This window comes from Erythrolamprus reginae, chromosome 10, assembly GCF_031021105.1.
Source record: "Erythrolamprus reginae isolate rEryReg1 chromosome 10, rEryReg1.hap1, whole genome shotgun sequence".
Taxonomy (NCBI): Eukaryota; Metazoa; Chordata; class Lepidosauria; order Squamata; family Dipsadidae; genus Erythrolamprus; species Erythrolamprus reginae.
The window spans coordinates 37,350,776-37,370,771 of record NC_091959.1 but is presented as its reverse complement, the minus strand read 5'-3'; the positions used below and the strand labels follow the sequence as shown (position 1 = coordinate 37,370,771).

Genomic DNA, 19,996 nt, shown 5'->3' with positions numbered 1-19,996 from the left:
ACTGTCGCTTTTTCTCTCTAACTTTCTCTCTCTCTTTCTCTCTCTCATTTCTCTCTCACACTTTCTCTCTCTTTCTCTCTGTCTCTCACTTCCTCTCTCTCTCACTTCCTCTTTCTCTCTTTCTATTTCTCTCGTGCTTTTTCTCTCTCTCTCTTTCTCTCACTCTTGCTTTTTCTCTCTTTCTCATTTTCTCTCTCTCTCACTGTCTCTCTCTCTCTCTCCCTCTCTCACTTTCCCTCTCTTGCTTTTTTCTCTCTCTGTCTTGCTTTCTCTCTCACACACTTTCTCTCTATTTCACTCTCTCTTTCTCTCTCTTTCTCTCATTTTCTCTCTCTCTGTCTCTCTCTCTCTTTCTCTCTCTTTCTCTCTCTCGCTAGTTTGTGTCCTATTTGCTTCCACCTTTAAAAAAACCAAGCTTCTAGTGCTTAAGACCTGCTGATACACTATATTTAGGAAGTTCCCTGGAACACCATCAGCGAACAACATCCATAAATGGAGGCGGAGAGACCTCGGTTGACTTAATCAAATGGTGTTTTTCTTTTCAGAAGCTACAGCATTGCTCCATGTCTGGAAAAACTCAACCATTTCCTTATCAGGAGAAAGGGATAAAAAAATTTAAAATGACATCCGTGGATAATCACACAATTCCAGCTGCAGCCTGGTTGACACCTCAGAGTCATTTTTTTTCCTGTCTTGTTCATTTTTGCGGAGATGGGCCAGTTGTTCCCTTTTATTTCATTTTGCTTTGGTGGGGAGGAGGAGGAGGAATGTGGTTGTTTGGCATTCGAGTTTTGTTCTGTCTGGCAAGATGGACAGTGAAGCAACTGTGCTTTTCAAGAAAGGAGAATTCCGTTGGGTCTGCAAACAGGATTCAGCAGAGATATCAGGTCCCACCTGGGAAGGTTCTGTACAAGTATTTTTTCCCAGGTGAGATAAAAGCTTCTTGCAATGATATGAAGCTGCAGGTGTCCATCACAACCAGCATTAAGATGATCTGGAGAACCATAAAGCAGATGTTCTTGAGGCTCAAATATAACATCTGCTATTTCTGCTGGTCTCCAGGCCAAGATAAGAAAACACGGCTTGGTTTCAAGCATCTTTGATTCTGCAGCATTTGCTTCAAATGCAGAGTCTGAGGCTGGTGTTTCACGGTGTAGCTTCTCCTTCATATTCTTCAACTATCTAATGCATAGGTGTATGTAGAGTTGGTCAAGAGCTCTTCAATGGTAGTGTCATGAGAACATTTAGCTTTGCAGATCCAGAGATCCTACTGGAGTTCTCTTCCCCACAAATGTCTATGGAGCTTCTTATTCCGCCAACTCATGGTTGTCCCAAAGGTGCTTTTCTCAAGAGGCAATTGGACTTTCTTGTTTTTTCTTTGAAGACATTTTGCTCCTCATCCAAGAAGCCTCTTCATTTCTGACTGAACATGGTGGGGAATGGAAGGATTTATATTCGTTGCAGACAGCTGGTTATTCGCATCCATTTTTAGCGGGCCGTTGAGGCCACTTGGCAGTTTATCTGTGCACTCAGGGTTACTTGAGTGATGCTTTCTGCCACACGAATCCCAGTGACTGGTTAGGTCCCATAGAGTTGGCCTTCTCCGGGTCCCGTCTACAAAACAAGGTTGTCTGGCTGGACCCAGGGGAAGAGTCTTCTCTGTGGCAGCCCCGGCCCTCTGGAATCAACTCCTCCCAGAGGTTAGGACTGCCCCCACCCTCCTTGCCTTCTGTAAACTCCTGAAAACCCACCTATGTTGCCAGGCATGGGGAAATTGATATACCCTTAGCTGTTCTGGTTTATGTATGGTTTGTTTGGGTTGTATGATTGTTTTTTATAAGGGTTTTTAAAATTGTTTTCAATATTGGATTTGTATACTATGTATTGCTTGTTGTGATCCGCTCTGAGTTCCCGGAGAGGGGCGGCATACAAATCTAATATATTATTATTATTATTATTATTATTATTATTATTATTATTATTATTAACTGCTGAAGGGATTGTGTTATAGATCAGAGATAGACTACTTAGTATTCCTTTCTCCTCTGTTGAGAGAGGGCTGTTCAATTTCTTTTTTGTAGTGTGATAACCAGAACTGAATGCAGTACTCCAGGTGTGGTCTATAAAGCCTTAATTAGACCCCACCTACAGTACTGCATACAGTTTTGGTCACCACACTGCAAAAAAAGAGACTGAAAATCTAGAGAAAGTGCAGAAGAGAGCAACCAAGATGATAAGGGGACTGGAAACTGTTGTGGTTAGCTCTGGCCCAGCTCCTGCCCCAAGGACTGTGGATGTGGGGGAGACATCCACATGCTGCAGGCCTGTTCTGCCCCCGGTGGAATCTGCTGATGAAGGCTCCTCTGACCAAGAAGACATGAGTGACAGGGAGGAGGAGAGCGGGGCAGACAGCTCAGAAGGAGATCAATTATCTAGCTCCTCCTTGGATTCAGAACAAGAGTTAATGATACAGCCACGCATGCTTAGAGCGATGCATAGGCAACAACAACTGAGAGATTATTATCAAAGAAAATGAGGCCACCTGTGGTTGGGTGGGGCTGTGGTAATTAGTGAGGCTGCTATAAATAGCAGCCTGTGGGTTTGGCCATTGTGGAGGATTATCTGATGGTTGTGTTTCGTGCCTGCTTTGCTGACTTTGATCTTTGTGTGCTGATTTTTCCCCACTTTGAAACTAAACCAGAGCAAAGTGTGTTTCACTTTGTGAAAGAAGAAAGACTGTGAATTGCCTCACAGCTGCAAGCTAAGTATCACAGAACTGATAAGGGACTTGTACAAATTACCAATTTGTTTGGAGACGAGTGCTCTTTGCTATACCAAAAGAGGGCTTTGTTTATTTGCATTTTCGGTATAAAGAACATTGTTTTGAACTTTCAAACGTGTGTGTGTCTGAAATTTTTGGGAGGATTCTACCAGAGAGCTCGACAGAACAATTATTATTATTATTATTATTATTATTATTATTATTATTATTATTAACTGCGGAAGGGATTGTGTTATAGATCAGAGATAGACTACTTTGTATTCCTTTCTCCTCTGTTGAGAGAGGGCTGTTCAATTTCTTTTTTGTAGTGTGGTGACCAAAACTAAATGCAGTACTCCAGGTGTGGTCTATAAAGCCTTAGTTACACCCCACCTAGAGTACTGCATCCAGTTTTGGTCACCACACTGCAAAAAAGACACTGAAACTCTAGAGAAAGTGCAGAAGAGAGCAACCAAGATGATAAGGGGACTGGAAATTAAAACATACAAAGAGAAGTTGCAGGAACTGGGCATTGCTAGACTAGCAAAAAGAACAACCAGGGGAGATACGATGGCAGTGTTCCAATATTTGAGGGGCACAACAGAGAGGAGGGGGTCAGACTATTTTCTGAAGCATCTTAAGGCCAGACTAGGAATAATGGCTGGAAGCTGACCAAGGAGAGATTCAACCTGGAAATAAGGAGGAACTTTCTGATGGTGAGAGTGATCCACCAGTGCAACAGTTTGCCTGTGGTGGCTGTGAGCGTTCCAACACTTGGGACTTTCAAAGGGAGAGTGGACTGCCATTTGTCCAAAATGGTATAGGAACTCCTGCCTGAGCAAAGGGATGGATTAGATGACCTACAAGGGCCCTTCCAACTCTAATAAATAATAATAATAATAATAATAATAATAATAATAATAATAATAATAGTTTTGACATAGATGGTCTCTTTGACCCCTCTTTCAAACCAGCAATCCTCTCCATCCAAAATGTGGACTTTGCTGTCTTCAAAAGAGTGGCTTTTCTCTTTTAAATGCAGATGGACTGATGAATCTAGTGCTGATGGGTTCATTCTCCTATGTTGTGCCATGTGGTTGTTTTGCTCCCCCAATATACAGATCTGCACAAGGGTCACTGCATTGTACTTCATATACCTCATTGCTCAGTTTGTGTCTGGGTTTTTTTTCCTTGGGGTGGATAAGATACGCCCATGTTTCATCAACACTCCGCGGCCTGCACTGGCTGCTGATCAGTTTCCGGTCACAATTCAAAGTGTTGGTTATGACCTATAAAGCTCTACATGGCATCGGACTAGAATACCTCTAGGACCATTTTCTGCCACACTTGGTTTATGTATGGTTTGATTGGGTTGTGTGATTATTTTATTACAAGGGTCTTTAAATTGTGTTTTTAAATATTGGATTTGTACGTTGTTTATTACTGTTGTGAGCCGCCCCGGGTTTTCGGAGAGGGGCGGAAAACAAATCTAATAAATTATTATTATTAAGTGCACCACCAACATCTGAGTGGGTCATTCAGTCAGAGCTGAAGAAGCTTATCAGGTGAGAAGTATAACATCTTCCAAAACAACCAAGAAAGTCAAGTTGCCTCTTGGAAAAGTATCTTTGTGGCTTCCCCACATATCTTCTCAGCTTCACAGCCTACCAGTGCTTAGATGACCATCCAGTGTAAAATGCCCCTTGTTTGTTCCATAGCTAATCCTCCCAGCCAAATGGGAGTCACACCTAGGCCAGAGAATCTGGAAGTATCGATTCAGTCCAATGGGCAATTCTGCCCTTCCTCAATTTAGCAGGAAGGGAGTAAAGTTCCTATGGGCACAAATTCTCTGAGAGTAATAGGTAGTCAGGCAATGAAATTGAAGGTCCTGAGGATGTGGGTTGGCCCGAATATCAGAAGGAAAGGCCAACGGGGTAGATATCAGACAGCAGAAAGATCCATCTTATTGCCAGAATGACTACTTTTGTCATTAGTGTGGAGTTCAGTCGGCGTCGTTGCGGGCTTGGTCACAGTTATCTGGATTGGGAAAGAAAGAGTTTGGATAATGGATGGAGCAATGAAGGAGAATACAGTGGTACCTCTGCTTAAGAACTTAATTCGTTCCATGAGCAGGTTCTTAAGTAGAAACGATTGTAAGTAGAAGCAATTTTTCCCATAGGAATCAATGTAAAAGCAAATAATGCGTGCAAACCCGTTAGGAGAGAAATAAAAGCTTGGAATTTGGGTGGGAGGAGGAGGAAGAGGAAGAGGAGAGTTTCTGCCGAAGGAAGAAGGGGAGGGGAGGGGAATCAAACAAATCCAAAACTTTAAGGCTTAAAACAAAAAAGAGGGACTCTGAGGCAGCGAGAAGGAGCACGTGCTTCCAATATACCCAGAGCAAGGCTGTCACCCATACACTGCCTCCCATACAATGGCTGCTGCTGCTGCTACCTGCTTCCTTTTCCTTCCCATGCTGAAGGGCTCCCCTCTCCTCTCGCTCGCTCGCTTTGTAGCCGGTGCCTTTCCTTCACTGTGGTGACTCCTCGGCTGCCCAGAGCGAAGGGAGTGTTTCTTTTCTCTGGGCACTGGCAGAGGTTTATTCCCTCTCCAAGCGCCCAGAGAAAGGAAAATATTTCATTCACTCTGGGCTGCCAAAGCCTCCTTAAGAGCCACAAAAAGGCTCCTCTGGCAGCCCAGATGGCCGGGATTGAAGAGGGGATGGGAAAAGAAATGAAGCTGCCTGTGCAGCTCCAGCTTATCGGTGGCTGTCGCTTCTTGGATTACTGGTCTGGCTCGGCTCTCCTTTTTTTCCCTGCTGCTGCTGCTCCTTGCTTTTTTCCTCTTTCCTCCTTCCTGGCTTCGGACAAGCTTCCTTCTCTCCTGCCCAGCTCCCCTCTAGCATCATGTGGCCACCTCCTGTCTGAGGTGCAAGCAGAAGGCGTGGGTGGAAGAGGCGCTGGCAGCATTTATGTTTCTGGCAGCACCCGTTCGCCTAGCTACCCAGCTGGAGGTGGGTGGGGGGACTCAGGAAGGAAACGTGAAACTTAATTGTCACCCCAGGGAGTGACATTAGTGAGGTTGTAAGTCGAGGACTTAACAGTTCACTTGAACGATGATGATGATTGTTCAAGCCACTCCCACCTGATCACATGGCCAGCAAGCCACTCCTACCCAGTCACAGGACCATTAAGCCACACCCACAAAATAAACCCCACCCACAGCATGGCAGTAAAAATTTTGGCTGCCCATTACTGATTCCATATGTTTGCCATCACAGGTGTAGGGTCTCCTGCTTGATCAAGGCTTGGAGTAGAAGACCTCCAAGGTCCCTTTCCGCTGTGTTATCCTGAATCATCAATAATGATGATTTGAAAAGAGCACATAGGTCTGGAACAGAACATGATGGAGAAGACACGGTAGGAAAGAACTTTTTCAGATCTCAGTTTTTGGATGTCCCACTCTCCTTAGAGGGAGGCAGAAGGCTCTGAGGGCTTCTAGCAATACTTACAATATCAGAATTGAAAGCTTTCACATTGATGTTGCGGATGGAGCTGCTGGTGAGTGACCACACCTTCGTTTTGTGCTTAAAGGCGGCTCGGACCTTGGCAGGGAAGAGAAAGATTTCCCAAGTTAGGAAGATATGAGCTCCTGAGGCTACTTGCTCCCTTTCCATTAGGTTGACTTGTTTTCCCTTCCTCGTGGATTCTTTTTTCAGCACCGTTGTTAACTTCAAATTGGCGCCTACCCAAATGACCGTAATCAAGGACTAACTATCATGACTCAGGGAATGAAAAGAAGGATCCCCCCCCCCTTGGTTAAAAAGATGGGTCCTTTGTTCACCTTTATTTTCCACAAAGAAGAGGGAGTCAAGCTATTCTCCAAAGCACCTGAGAGTAGGACAAGAAGCAACGGGTGGAAACTAATCAAGGAGAGAAGCAACTTAGAACTAAGTTAGACAGTTAGAACAATTAATCCAGGGAACAGCTTGCCTCCAGAAGTTGTGAATGCTCCAACGTTGGAAGTTTTAAAGAATATGTTGGATAACCATTTGTCTGAAGTGGTGTAGAGTTTCTTGCCTAAGCAGGAGGTTGGACTAGAACAGTGATTTTCAACCGTTTTTGAGCCGCGGCACATTTTTTACATTTACGAAACCCTGGGGCACATTGAGCGGGAGGGGGGGCGCTAAAAAAAGTTTGGACAAAAAAATTCTCTCTCTTCCTCTCCTTCGCTCTATTTCTTTCTCCCTCCCTCTTTCTCTCCCTTCCTTCCTCCTTCTTTCTCTCTCCATCCCTTTCTTTCTCTTCCTTCCTTCCTCTCTTTTTTGCTCTCTTTCTCTCTCCCTCCCTACGTCCCTCTATGTCTTTCTCTCTCTCTCCTTCCCTCCCTCTCTTTCTTCGCGGCACACCTGACCATGTCTCGCGGCACACTAGTGTGCCACTGCACACTGGTTGAAAAACACTGGACTAGAAGACCTCCAAGGTCCCTTCCAACTCTGTTATTTTATTCTGTTCTGTTCTGTTCTACTCTACTCTACTCTATTCTACTAAACCCTACCCTACCCTGTTGTTGCTGTTGTTATGACTTATGACTTTATACTGGAAGTTTTAAAGAATATGTTGGATAACCATTTGTCTGAAGTGGTGTAGAGTTTCTTGCCTAAGCAGGGGGTTGGGCTAGAAGACCTCCAAGGTCCCTTCCAACTCTGTTATTCTATTCTATTCTATTGTATTCTATTCTATTTTTATTGAATAACATTTAATTGACATTATCGAGTAACTGTGTCATGAAAAAAAATCAATTAAAAAGAGAGAAAAAGCCCAGAGAAACAGTTATAACTCTTTTTAGTAGCCGTGCAGTATGTATTTCTAATAGTAGGTCTTTTTGCAGTGTTGCAAGATCTATTATGGATTTATGAAATCCATAAAGTCTGCCCAAACTTGGTGGAATTGTGCCTCTTTTCCTCTGATGTTAGTTTTAAAGAAGAGATTGGGTAACGATTTGTCTCAAATGGTATAGGGTTTCCTGCCTTAAGCAGGGCATTGGACTAGAAGACCTCCAAGGTCCTTTCCAAGTCTGTTATTCTGTTCTTCCTGTTCTGTTCTGTTCTGTCTTGTCCTGTCCTGTCCTGTCCTATCCTATCCTATCTTATCTGATCCTACATGATCCTATATTATCTTACACTATACTACATTATGCTATGCTACACTACACGACACTATACTATTTTATCCATTTCCCAGGAGGAATGGAAATCCACCACTTAGGTTTAAATGCTTCTGCAGAACTCAAATGTCACAGATATCTCAAACAACACCCCTGGTTCGTTCAAATGACCTATTAACTTTCATGATCTATATATATATGTGTGTGTGGTTTGATGGCTCAGCAATTGCCTGCTGTGTAGAAACTTCCTGGTGAGTCAATGGGGTAACATCTGGGGTTGTTGATGTAGCTGAAGTATGCTGATTAGTTAATGGTTGTTGATTAGGCGTGATATCCTGAGTAGTTGAAGCTTGCAGGCTACTTGATTGTTTTGCAATACGTGTTCTGAGTCTAGTTTCTGTTTTTATGGCTGGGTTACGTTTGAGGGCTGGTTTCCAGACCCCAGATGTTACCCCACTGACTCACCAGGAAGTTTCTACACAGCAGGCAATTGCTGAGCCATCAAACCACACCCAGCCACCAGTATTTATAGAAGGAAGGCAGCTTAGGTCTCGCAGTGTTCGCCTTAGAACAAGGACAGAAACACCAGCCTGAAGATGATGAGTGGGACCTCATCGAAACGTCGCCAGAAATTTCCAAATCCTACACGGGAAGAAACCTGAATATACCAAGACCGTCATATATATGTGTGTGTCTATGCGACGTTTCGGTGAAATCACATTCACCATCATCAGGCTGAAGTTTCAAGCTTCGTGCTGTTGTAAATATGGAATTCCATATTTACAACAGCACGAAGCTTGAAGCTTCAGCCTGATGATGGTGAATGTGATTTCACCGAAACGTCGCATAGACACTCAAAATATTACACGGGGCAAAACCCGAACTCAGAACAATCACATTCACCATCTTCAGGCTGTAGTTCCAAACTTTGGCTGAGATATGTTGATGATACCTTTGTAATTTGGCCACATGGTAAAGAAAAACTAGACAATTTCCTCACACATCTCAACAGCCTACACCCCAAAATACAGTTTACTATGGAAACAGAAATCAATGATCAACTTCCCTTTCTAGATGTACTGGTCTATAAAAAACCCAATGGCAGCCTAGGACATACTATCTACCAAAAGAAAACCCATACCAACCGTTATCTAAATGCACACTCACACCACCACCCCGCACAAATCACCTCAGTGGCCAAAACTCTCATCACCAGAACCAAACGCTTAGCTGACCATGAGCACTTAAAAACTGAATTGAACAAACTCAAAGATGTACTAATTTCTAATGGATTCAAAGAGAAAACAATAACAAACCTAATCAATAAAGAGACACCCCCCAAAAAACAAGATCAAGAACAGGACAATGGCACCACCATCCTTCCTTACATCAAAGGCACCACGGATAAAATTAGTAAAATTCTGCACAAACATAACATCAAAACCTCATTTTGCACTAACCAAAAAATATCTAATATCCTAAGGAGCCCCAAAGATAAAATCCAATTGGAATACCAAGGAATCTATGAAATCCCTTGCAAAACATACATTGGACAAACTAACCGAAGAGTGAGCCAACGCATAGCAGAACATGTGAATGCAGTCAAAAAACAAGAAAAGACCTCCTCCCTTGTCCAGCACATTAAAAAAACAGGGCACGAAATTGACTTTGAAAAAACTAAATTACTCCACAAAACAGAGAATTTATATAGAAGAATTTCTCTAGAAGCTATCGAAATTGAGAGAAGACCCCTTTGTCTAAATAAAAGAGATGATACCTCCCGCCTGCCAGAGATTTGAAAACCAGCCTTAAACAAAATAAACACTTCATAATAATCAGCATGTCAATCCTTCTAATAATTATGATTTTAGAATTTTATATTTGGAAATCAGCCTTAAACAAAACACCTCAAAAAAATCTCCATATCATTCCTTCTAATAACTATGATTACACCAACCAATCAGATCACTGAAACGTGGTCACCCAATCTATTTGTTACATTCAAAGCAAATCTCCACCCCCACACTACATACTAGGAAGAAATGTCAGTTGCAAACATTCCATTTAAAACAACACAAAGATTGGAACTACAGCCTGAAGATGGTGAATGTGATTTCGCCGAAACGTCGCATAGACATGCAAAACATTACACAGGGCAAAACCCGAACTCAGAACAATCTACATACATATACCCGTGAAAATTTACGAAAATATATATATATATATATATATATATATATATATATATATATATATATATCCATCTGAACGTAGTTTCAGCTGGAATCCCTCCAGTTCAATCCAGAAGGGAAGTTGGTACGAAATATTTCAAACTACAGCCCAGAAGAGCAATTGCGTAGTGATAAGGTAGCTCTCTAACAACGTATGGCTGAAATTGTGTTGGTCTCAGAAGAGAGGGTGGATGGGTTAGAAATTTCTGGGTGAGGGGTTAAAAAAGGAAACATTAAATAGATCCGTCTACGTGTCTTAATTGGCGTATCAGCCAGGAACAGCTATTGTGGGCACTCAACGGGTCTATGCAGGCAGTCTTCTTAGAATAGCAATGTATAATTTCCCCCTATTGTCCAATTGGGATCTAAATGACCTTTTAATGAATACCTGAAATTGTTTCTATTCTTTCAGGCTCTCTTTGGGGATGCTCGCCAGCAGTGGAGAAGAAATGAGATCTAAGAGAGCAAAGGGATGGAGAAGAAGGATGGGCTTTATCCAGGAAGGGGAAGAATCGCAAGAGGGTATTTCTTTCTCATTGCTTTTCTTTGCAATTGGTGAGGAAGCCCATTTTGGCAAGAAGAATAATGCTGGGCTACAAGCTGTGTAAAAGGCCAGTTTTAATATTCTGTGTCTTCTTTGTCTTTTATTTTTAAAGTGAGTTTGCCTATCTCAGCACAAGCTAAGATTTTCTGAATTACATCCTCGTCTGGCGGAGTCTTCTCGTTTTTTCCAGGATCTTGCCAATACAGTGGTACCTCTACTTAAGAACTTAATTCGTTCCGTGACCAGGTTCTTAAGTAGAAAAGTTTGTAAGTAGAAGCAATTTTTCCCATAGGAATCAATGTAAAAGCAAATAATGCATGCAAAACCATTAGGGAAGAAATAAAAGCCCGGAATTTGGATGGGAGGAGGAAGAGGAGGAGGACAGTCCCTGCTGAAGGAAGAAGGTGAGGTGAGGGGAATCAAAGAAAATCCAAAAGTTTAAGGCTTTAAAAAAAAGGAGGGACTCTGAAATGGTGAGGAGAAGCACCCGCCTCCCATACACCCAGCGCGAGGCTGCTTCCCATACACTGTGCCAGAGAGAGAAATCCTGGTGGGCAAGAGGGGGGAACCTCCCGCTCCTTTGACCGAAAGGTGGCTGCTGCTGCTGCTGCTACCTGCTTCCTCTTCCTTCCCATGCTGAAGGGCTCCCCTCTCTTCTCACTCGCCAAAAGTTTAAGGCTTAAAAAAAAAGAGGGACTCTGAGGTTGGAAGAACGCGCCTCCCATACATCCATCACGAGGCTGCCTCCCATACACTGCGCCAGAGAGAGAAACCCAGGGGGAATGGCAGGAAACTGGCCGGGCCTTCGTGCCGCTGTCAAATTTCCTGGGAAATTTTTCCGGGCTCGGGTTCTTAAGTAGAAAATGGTTCTTAAGAAGAGGCAAAAAAATCTTGAACACCCGGTTCTTATCTAGAAAAGTCCTTAAGTAGAGGCTTTCTTAAGTAGAGGTACCACTGTATAATCCTTGCTACTGTCAGTATATGCAAAACTAAGTATGTAGTCCCATTATCATAACCCTTTGACATTATACCCAACAAGAATACTTCTGGTTTCAGATCTATACATTGCTTAGTGAAGTGTTTTTCAACCAGTGTGCCGTGAGACATGGTCAGGTGTGCCGCGAAGCTCAGAGAGAGAAAGAAAGAAAGAAAGAAAGCAAGAGAGAGAGAGAAAGAAAGAAAGAGAGAGAAAGAGAGAAAGAGAGAGAAAGAAAGTGAGAGAGGGAAAAAGAAAATAATAGAGAGAGAAAGCAAGAGAGAGAGAAAGAAAGCAAGAGAAAGAGAGAAAGCAAGAGAGAAAAAGAAAGAAAGCAAGAGAGAGAGAAAGAGAGAATGAAAGAAAGAGAGAGAGAAAGAGAGGGAGGGAAGGAAGGTGGGAGAGAGAAAGACATAGATGGAGGTAGGGAGAAAGAGAGCAAAAAATAGAGGAAGGAAGGGAGAGAGAAAGAAAGAGGGATGGAGAGAGAGAAAAAAGAAGAAGGGGAGAAAGAGGGAGGGAGAGAGAAATAGAGCAAAAGGGAAGAAGAGAGAGAAACATTTTTTGTCCAAACTTTTTTTAGCCACAACCCCCCCCCCCCCCCAATGTTCCCCAGGGTTTTGTAAATGTAAAAAATGTGCCCTGGCTCAAAAAAGGTTGAAAATCACTGGCTTAGTGTATAAGCCTTGGTGGCGCAGTGGTTAGAGTGCAGTACTGCAAGCTGCTTCTGATGGCTGATGGCTGTAGTTGACCAGTTCAAATCTCACCAGGCTCAAGGTTGACTCTTCCGAGATGGGTAAAATGAAGACCCAGATTACTGGGGACAAAAGGCTGACTCTGTAAAGCGCCATGAAGTGGTATATAAGTCTAAATGTTACTGCTATTATGTTTTCCAACCAGGTATGCATTTCCTTCCAATATTTTCTTCATGATAGCAAGTACTTAAAGACTGATTGCATTTGCAGCATTGAGCAGACAGATATGGAATAGATTTTATGAATCATTAGAGATAAGAGGTAGAAATTAGATGAAGAAAGATTATGTACGAATTAAATATAAAGATGGCTCATCACTATAAACAGCCAAAATTATTACTTTAATTACTATTGTTTATCAGTATATGTGTTAATATTTCTTTGTTCTTCTTTTGTAAATGGTACGCCCTGACAGTACACTGTATTCAAATTGTCTATGAATGATAGATAGGTAAATAGATAGATAGATAGATAGATAGATAGATAGATAGATAGATAGATAGATGTTGTGGTTAGCTCTGGCCCTGCTCCTGCCCCAAGGACTGTGGATGTCGGGGAGACATCCACATGCTGCAGGCCTGCTTTTCCCCCGGTGGACTCTGCTGATGAAGGCTCCTCTGACCAAGAAGACATGAGTGACAGGGAGGAGGAGAGTGTGGCAGACAGCTCAGAAGGAGATCAATTATCTAGCCCCTCCTTGGATTCAGAACAAGAGTTAATGATACAGCCACGCATGAGGAGAGTGATGCATAGGCAACAACAACTGAGAGATTATTATCAAAGAAAATGAGGCCACCTGTGGTTGGGTGGGGCTGGGGTAATTAGTGAGGCTGCTATAAATAGCAGCCTGTGGGTTTGGCCATTGTGGAGGATTATCTGATCGTTGTGTTTCGTGACTGCTTTACTGGCTTTGACTTTTTGTGTGCTTGTTTGACTTTTTGTGTGCTGATTTTTCCCCGCTTTGAAACTAAACCAGAGCAAAGTGTGTGTCACTTTGATATAGATAGAGAGAGAGACAGACAGACAGTTTTGGTGTGATGGGGAAAGGACTAAGAAAGCCCCCTCAAAGTTTTATATAAGGAAGATTGTGATCCCCTTATATAGAGCTCTGGTGAGACCACATTTGGAGTACTGTGTTCAGTTCTGGAGACCTCACCTACAAAAAGATATTGACAAAATTGAACGGGTCCAAATACAGGCTACAAGAATGGTGGAAGGTCTTAAGCATAAAACGTATCAGGAAAGACTTAATGAACTCAATCTGTATAGTCTGGAGGACAGAAGGAAAAGGGGGGACATGATTGAAACATTTAAATATGTTAAAGGGTTAAATAAGGTTCAGGAGGGAAGTGTTTTTAATAGGGAAGTGAACACAAGAACAAGGGGACACAATCTGAAGTTAGTTGGGGGAATGATCAAAGGCAACATGAGAAAATATTATTTTACTGAAAGAGTAGTAGATCCTTGGAATAAACTTCCAACAGACATGGTTGGTAAATCCACAGTAACTGAATTTAAACATGCCTGGGATAAACATATATCCATTGTAAGATCAAATACAGGAAATAGTATAAGGGCAGACTAGATGGACCATGAGGTCTTTTTCTGCCATCAGTCTTCTATGTTTCTATGTTTCTAAATTTATTTTTTCGATTTCGGTTGTAGTTAATGTAGTTAATTTCAATTGTAGTTAATTGTAGATGTAATTAATTTGGGGAGGTAGCAACCTGAGGGTCTTCCAGATGTTTTGACTTCAGCTCTCCAGAATGGCAGGGGTTCTAGGGTGCACATTCATTACCTCTGGTATTACCAAAACATAGTTATAGGTTTGTCTATGGAGATTCTCAGTCACCCAGCTCATGGTTGTCCCAAAGGTGTTTTCCCAAAAGTCAACTGAACTTTGGATTTTCCTTGAAGACATCTCACTTCACCTTGGGTGAAAACTCAAGACGTTTCTCGGATGAGAAGTAAAACCTCTTCAAGTAAAAACAAAGCTCAGTTGCCTCTTGAAAAAGCACCTTATGGGTTCTTCTGATCTTTGCATCTACCCCAGAGAGATGGAGACCTCCTGGTGACCTTGTGACATAGTCAGCTACAACACTCAAACTCCCTAACATTTTCTTTAAAACCCTGAAAATTTTTGGGGAAAACATCTGGAGGTCATTGAGCTGCCAATCCTGGGTTTATGCAACCTTGGGAACATGTTGGAGCCTTTGCCTGAGATGTGGTTATGATTGTGTTCTCAACAATCAACTCCGGCAGGAGAAAGAAGCCCTTAAGGGTAGGACAAACACACGATTTGATTGAATTTGCTTATAAATGCAATCCAAATTAAATTCCATTCAGTAATTCAGTACAGCTGACATGGTTATTCCTGACAAAATTAATGAAGTCCCTTCTGGCATTTTCAGATGATAATTGGGTGGTAATATTTAAAACGAACTAAGAAGCTAAGCCATGAGCTTTGATTTAACCGGAGTATATAAATATATATTGGTATATGAGCAGTGGCTTTTGTTTTTAATGCCTGGAGTCCTTGACTGACTAGTTCACTCCAAATACCATAAATTATAGGCACGACAGCTAAATATACCGTTATATAAACTATACCTGTTCTGTAGTAAAAGAAAAGATATTTTCCCTAGAGCCTTGTAATTAAATGGCCTCATTTTTTTTTAACACAAGGCCTCTTTTAGAGCATAAACTTTAAATCAATGTATTTCTCCCCCCCTGCTAAAGGGATACATAGCAATATTCTTATTCTAGCATCCACTGGATTTTATTCCCTAAAATGGGGTGCATATGGGAACATACCTCTGAGTTCAGGAGGCAATGAAACAGAAAGATGAAGAAACCCTGAAATGATAAAATCAAATTATTATTATTATTATTATTATTATTATTATTACTACTACTACTACTACTTCTACTACTACTATTATTATTATGTCAGTACAACACAGCAAACAAGATCAGTATGCTGGATTTCGTATTTCATCACCCGTCGGGCGCTTCCCAAGCACCTAGGACTGCGTGATGTAGCGGCAAATTATGTTTGCCGATCCCAGTAAAGCAGCCTTTTGCAATTGACAGATGGAGATTTTGTCAATTCCGATGGTTTTCAAATGTCCGCTGAGATCCTTTGGTACTGCGCCCAGCGTGCCAAGTACCACTGGGACCACTTTCACGGGCTTATGCCAGAGTCGTTGCAGTTCGATTTTTAGATCTTCGTATTTCACTAATTTCTCTAGCGGCTTCTCCTCAATTCTCTTGTCTCCTGGGATTGCGATGTCGATGATCCATACTTTCTTTTTCTCCACAACCAGGATGTCTGGTGTGTTATGCTTCAGAATTCGGTCAGTCTGAAGTCGGAAGTCCCACAGTAGTTTTGCTTGCTCATTTTCGACCACTTTTTCGGGCTTATGATCCCACCAGTTCTTTGCCACTGGTCAACGGTAGTTCCGGCACAAGTTCCAGTGGATCATCTATGCCAGAGCATCATATCTATGCTTGTAGTCAGTCTGTGTGATCTTTTTGCAGCAGCTGAGTATGTGATCGATTGTTTCATCTGTTTCTTCACAGAGTCTGCACATTATTATTATTATTATTATTATTATTATTATTATTATTATTATTATTTTAAAAAACAGCAAAGAAAATCAGAAAGGACATTTGGAGCTAAGACAGTTAAGGAAGGAGATTTATGGTTCTATAACAAATGTATAAAAGTTTTTGGAGTTCTGTGACCTTGCTCACAAATGTTGTGAACCAGGCTGGCAAAGAAGAACCCTTGCCTGAACCTGAGGTGGGCAAAACCGCCCTCCCAGGCCCTCAGCACAAGACAAAAATCAGCTGGCTGGCACACACAAGCATGCTGAAACTGAGCTAGAGTAACGGCTCATGTGCTGGCATAAATAATAATGATGATGATGATGATGATAATGATAATGATAATTATTGTTGTTGTTGTTGTGAGCTGCCCCGAGTCTTCAGAGAGGGGCGGCATACAGGTCAAATAAATTATCATTATCATTATCATTATCATTATCATTATCATTATCATTATCATTATCATTATCATTATCATTATCATTATCATTATCATTATCATTATCATTATCATTATCATTATCATTATCATTATCATTATCATTATCATTTTCATTATCATTATCATTATCATTATCATTATCATTATCATGTTTGCTGTGTTGTACTGACATAATAATAATAATAATAATAATAATAATAATAATAATAATAATAATTTATTAGACCTGTATGCCGCCCCTCTCCGAAGACTCACAACAACAATAAAACAATACAAAACAAATCTAATCATTAAAACTGCCATTAAAACCCATTATCTTAAAAACAATCGATACTACACAATCATACCCACTCATAACTTTAATGGTCAGAAAAGGGGATGCATTAATTGTCCCATGCCTGGTGACATAGATAGGTCTTTAGGCTCTTGCGGAAGACGAGGAGGGTGGGAGCAGTTCAAATCTCCAGGGGGAGTTGATTCCAGAGGGTCGGGGTCGCCACAGAGAAGGCTCTTCCCCTAGGCCCTGCCAGACGACATTGTTTGGTCGACGGGAGCCGGAGAAGGCCAACTCTGTGGGACCTAATCAGCCGCTGGGATTCGTGCGGCAGAAGGCAGTCCCGTAAGTATTCTGGCCCGATGCCATGTAAGGCTTTATAGGTCATCGCCAACACTTTGAATTGTGTCCGGAAACTAATTGGCAGCCAGTGCAAGTTGCGGAGTGTTGATGAGACATGGGCAAATCTCGGAAGCCCCACAATAGCTCTCATGGCCGCATTCTGCACGATCTGAAGTTTCCGAACACTCTTCAAAGGCAGCCCCATGTAGAGAGTGTTGCAGTAATCGAACCTCGAGTTGATGAGGGCATGAGTGACTGTGAGTAGAGGCTCCCTGTCCAAATAGGGACGCAACAGGTGCACTAGGCGAACCTGGGCAAACGCTCCCCTCGCCACAGCCGAAAGATGATGTTCTAAAGTCAGCTGTGGATCGAGGAGGACGTTATAGGATATAGCTCCACGTGCCATAGGGTCACCATCACGTATCTTGAGAGGTGTTTATCCCCAGCTGGCCATACCTGCAATGAGTTAAATATTGCAAACATGTACTGGAACACCAAAACTCGTTCATTCACTGCCAGGATGCCAAAGATCCATGAACTTCCCAGTATAGGTAGGAGCACAGCAACCGCTTTAGCTGTCAATCTGTCGAGACAAAGAATAGATTTTGACCCTTGCTTTCATATGCAATATTTATTTATTTATTTATTGGATTTGTATGCCGCCCCTCTCCGTAGACTCGGGGCGGCTAACAACAATAATAAAAACAGCATGTAAATCCAATACAACAACTAAAAAACCGTTATTTTAAAACCAATCATACCTACAAACAAACATACCATGCATAAATTGTAAAGGCCTAGGAGGAAAGAGTATCTCAGTTTCCCCATACCTGACGGCAGAGGTGGGTTTTAAGGAGCTTACGAAAGGCAAGGAGGGTGGGGGCAATTCTAATCTCCGGGGGGAGTTGGTTCCAGAGGGCCGGGGCTGCCACAGAGAAGGCTCCTCCCCTGAGCCCCGCCAAATAACATTGTTTAGTTGATGGGACCCGGAGAAGACCCATTCTGTGGGACCTAACTGGTCGCTGGGATTCATGCAGCAGAAGGCGGTCCCTGAGATAATCTGGTCCGGTGCCATGGAGGGCTTTATAGGTCATAACCAACACTTTGAATTCTGACCGGAAACTGATCGGCAACCAATGCAGACTGTGGAGTGTTAGTGTAACATGGGCATATTTGGGGAAGCCCATGATTGCTCTTGCAGATGCATTCTGCACAATCTGAAGTTTCCGAACACTTTTCAAAGGTAGCCCCATATAGAGAGCATTACAGTAGTCGAGCCTCGAGGTGATGAGGGCATGAGTGACTGTGAGCAGTGAGTCCCGGTCCATATAGGGCCGCAACTGGTGCACCAGGCGAACCTGGGCAAACGCCCCCCTCACCACAGCTGAAAGATGGTTCTCTAATGAGAGCTGTGGTTCGAGGAGGACACCCAAGTTGCGGACCCTCTCCAAGGGGGTCAATAATTCCCCCCCCCCAGGGTAATGGACGGACAGATGGAATTGTCTTTGGGAGGCAAAACCCACAGCCACTCCGTCTTATCCAGGTTGAGTTTGAGTTTGAGTATTCAGGGAGGTTTTGGGTTTTCAGCAGAAAAGAGACCGTAGCAGCATTCTCTACATGTTGTGGGTTGCAATGAGCGTAATAAGGCACTGTGACTTGAGGATGAATAATCTGATTGATTTATACGGTGCATAAGAGAAAACTGGTTCCAGGAGGAGATTGCTAATAGCATTCTGTGTAAAATCGGAAGGGAACAAAACATAGAGTTATTTATGCGGAGGTTCTTTGCCCTTAACAGGCATATAAATTAAACCCAGGTCTTTTGAATGGCAGTCACAATCGAACAGGCCTTGCTACATTTCTGGAAGTTTCAGTGAAGATTGCGTAGTTGATCGCGGAGTAGAAAAAGACTTCAAGCCAATAGTGATTATGGATGCTGCTCATAATGATGAAACCTCAAGGTTCTTCCTTCCACTCCAAGGAAAGAGAGCTGAGCAGGGCCTTGATTACATGGTTTCCCAATTGAGCAAGGGGTTGGATAAAAACAGGGGTCCATGGACCAACACCAGTCTGCAAAATGCCAGAAACCAGTCCGTGCAAACAAGCAAAGTCCCATCCACAGGATGCAGGCAGAACCCAAAACCACATCCTCTCTAGTCTGTGGAGAGACCTCTCTCCATGTAACTGGTCCCTGATGCCCAAAAAGGCAGAGAACCTGATAGAACAGAATACGGAAGAGAAGAGACGAGAAAAGAAGAGGAGAGAAGAGAAGAGAAGCGAGGAGAGGAGAGGGAATGGAAGGAGAAGGAGAAAGACAAGAAGGAGAAGAGGAGAAGAAGGAGAGAAGGAGAAGCAAAGGAATGGAATTGAATGGAACAGAAGGAGAAGGAGAAGAGAAAGAAGAGGGAGAAAACAGAAGGAGAGAAGGAGAAGCAAAGCAATGGAATGGAATGGAAAAGAATAGAATAGAATGGAATAGAATAGAATAGAATAGAAACAGAAACAGAAACTTTATGGTCACTCTGAAAGCATATTAATTAATCGGCATATATTAAAATGAAATTCCATTGCACACAGCTCTCAAAGAGTCTCCACCTCCAATAAAGAATAATAAAGTCTCCACCTCCAATATACACAGAGAGACCAGTTCAGATTGTGCTGGAATTATCAGCTGGTTCTCCCTCAATTCTGTTAATTTAAAGTGTTCCGTTTTCAGGGCCATTCTGGAATCTCATTATATATTTATATTCATTCTATTCTATTTTGATTTTAGGTATACAGTATGTCATTTATCTAATGCTTACTCCTTTATCTACTTTGGTCATCTGAGTTGCACCCATTATTTCATTCCCCTTCTTCCAGCTCTTATTAAATTTCATAATTAAATCTCTATGTATAT

At 42.3% G+C, this 19,996-nt stretch overlaps 1 protein-coding gene across 1 annotated transcript in view; it reads right to left on the bottom strand.

The window, feature by feature from the left end:
• Window positions 1-3,673: 3,673 nt before the first annotated feature.
• The window catches only part of ADGRD1 (adhesion G protein-coupled receptor D1), a 191,885-nt gene continuing 175,562 nt past the window's right edge, over window positions 3,674-19,996 (bottom strand). The window contains exons 22-25 of the mRNA XM_070761993.1: window positions 17,554-17,680; window positions 15,245-15,286; window positions 6,270-6,362; window positions 3,674-4,798 (exon numbers count right to left, since the gene is read on the bottom strand). Coding sequence (XP_070618094.1) covers window positions 4,703-4,798; window positions 6,270-6,362; window positions 15,245-15,286; window positions 17,554-17,680 — 358 coding nt within the window. The 3' untranslated portion in view covers window positions 3,674-4,702. The remainder of the gene's footprint in view (window positions 4,799-6,269; window positions 6,363-15,244; window positions 15,287-17,553; window positions 17,681-19,996) is intronic.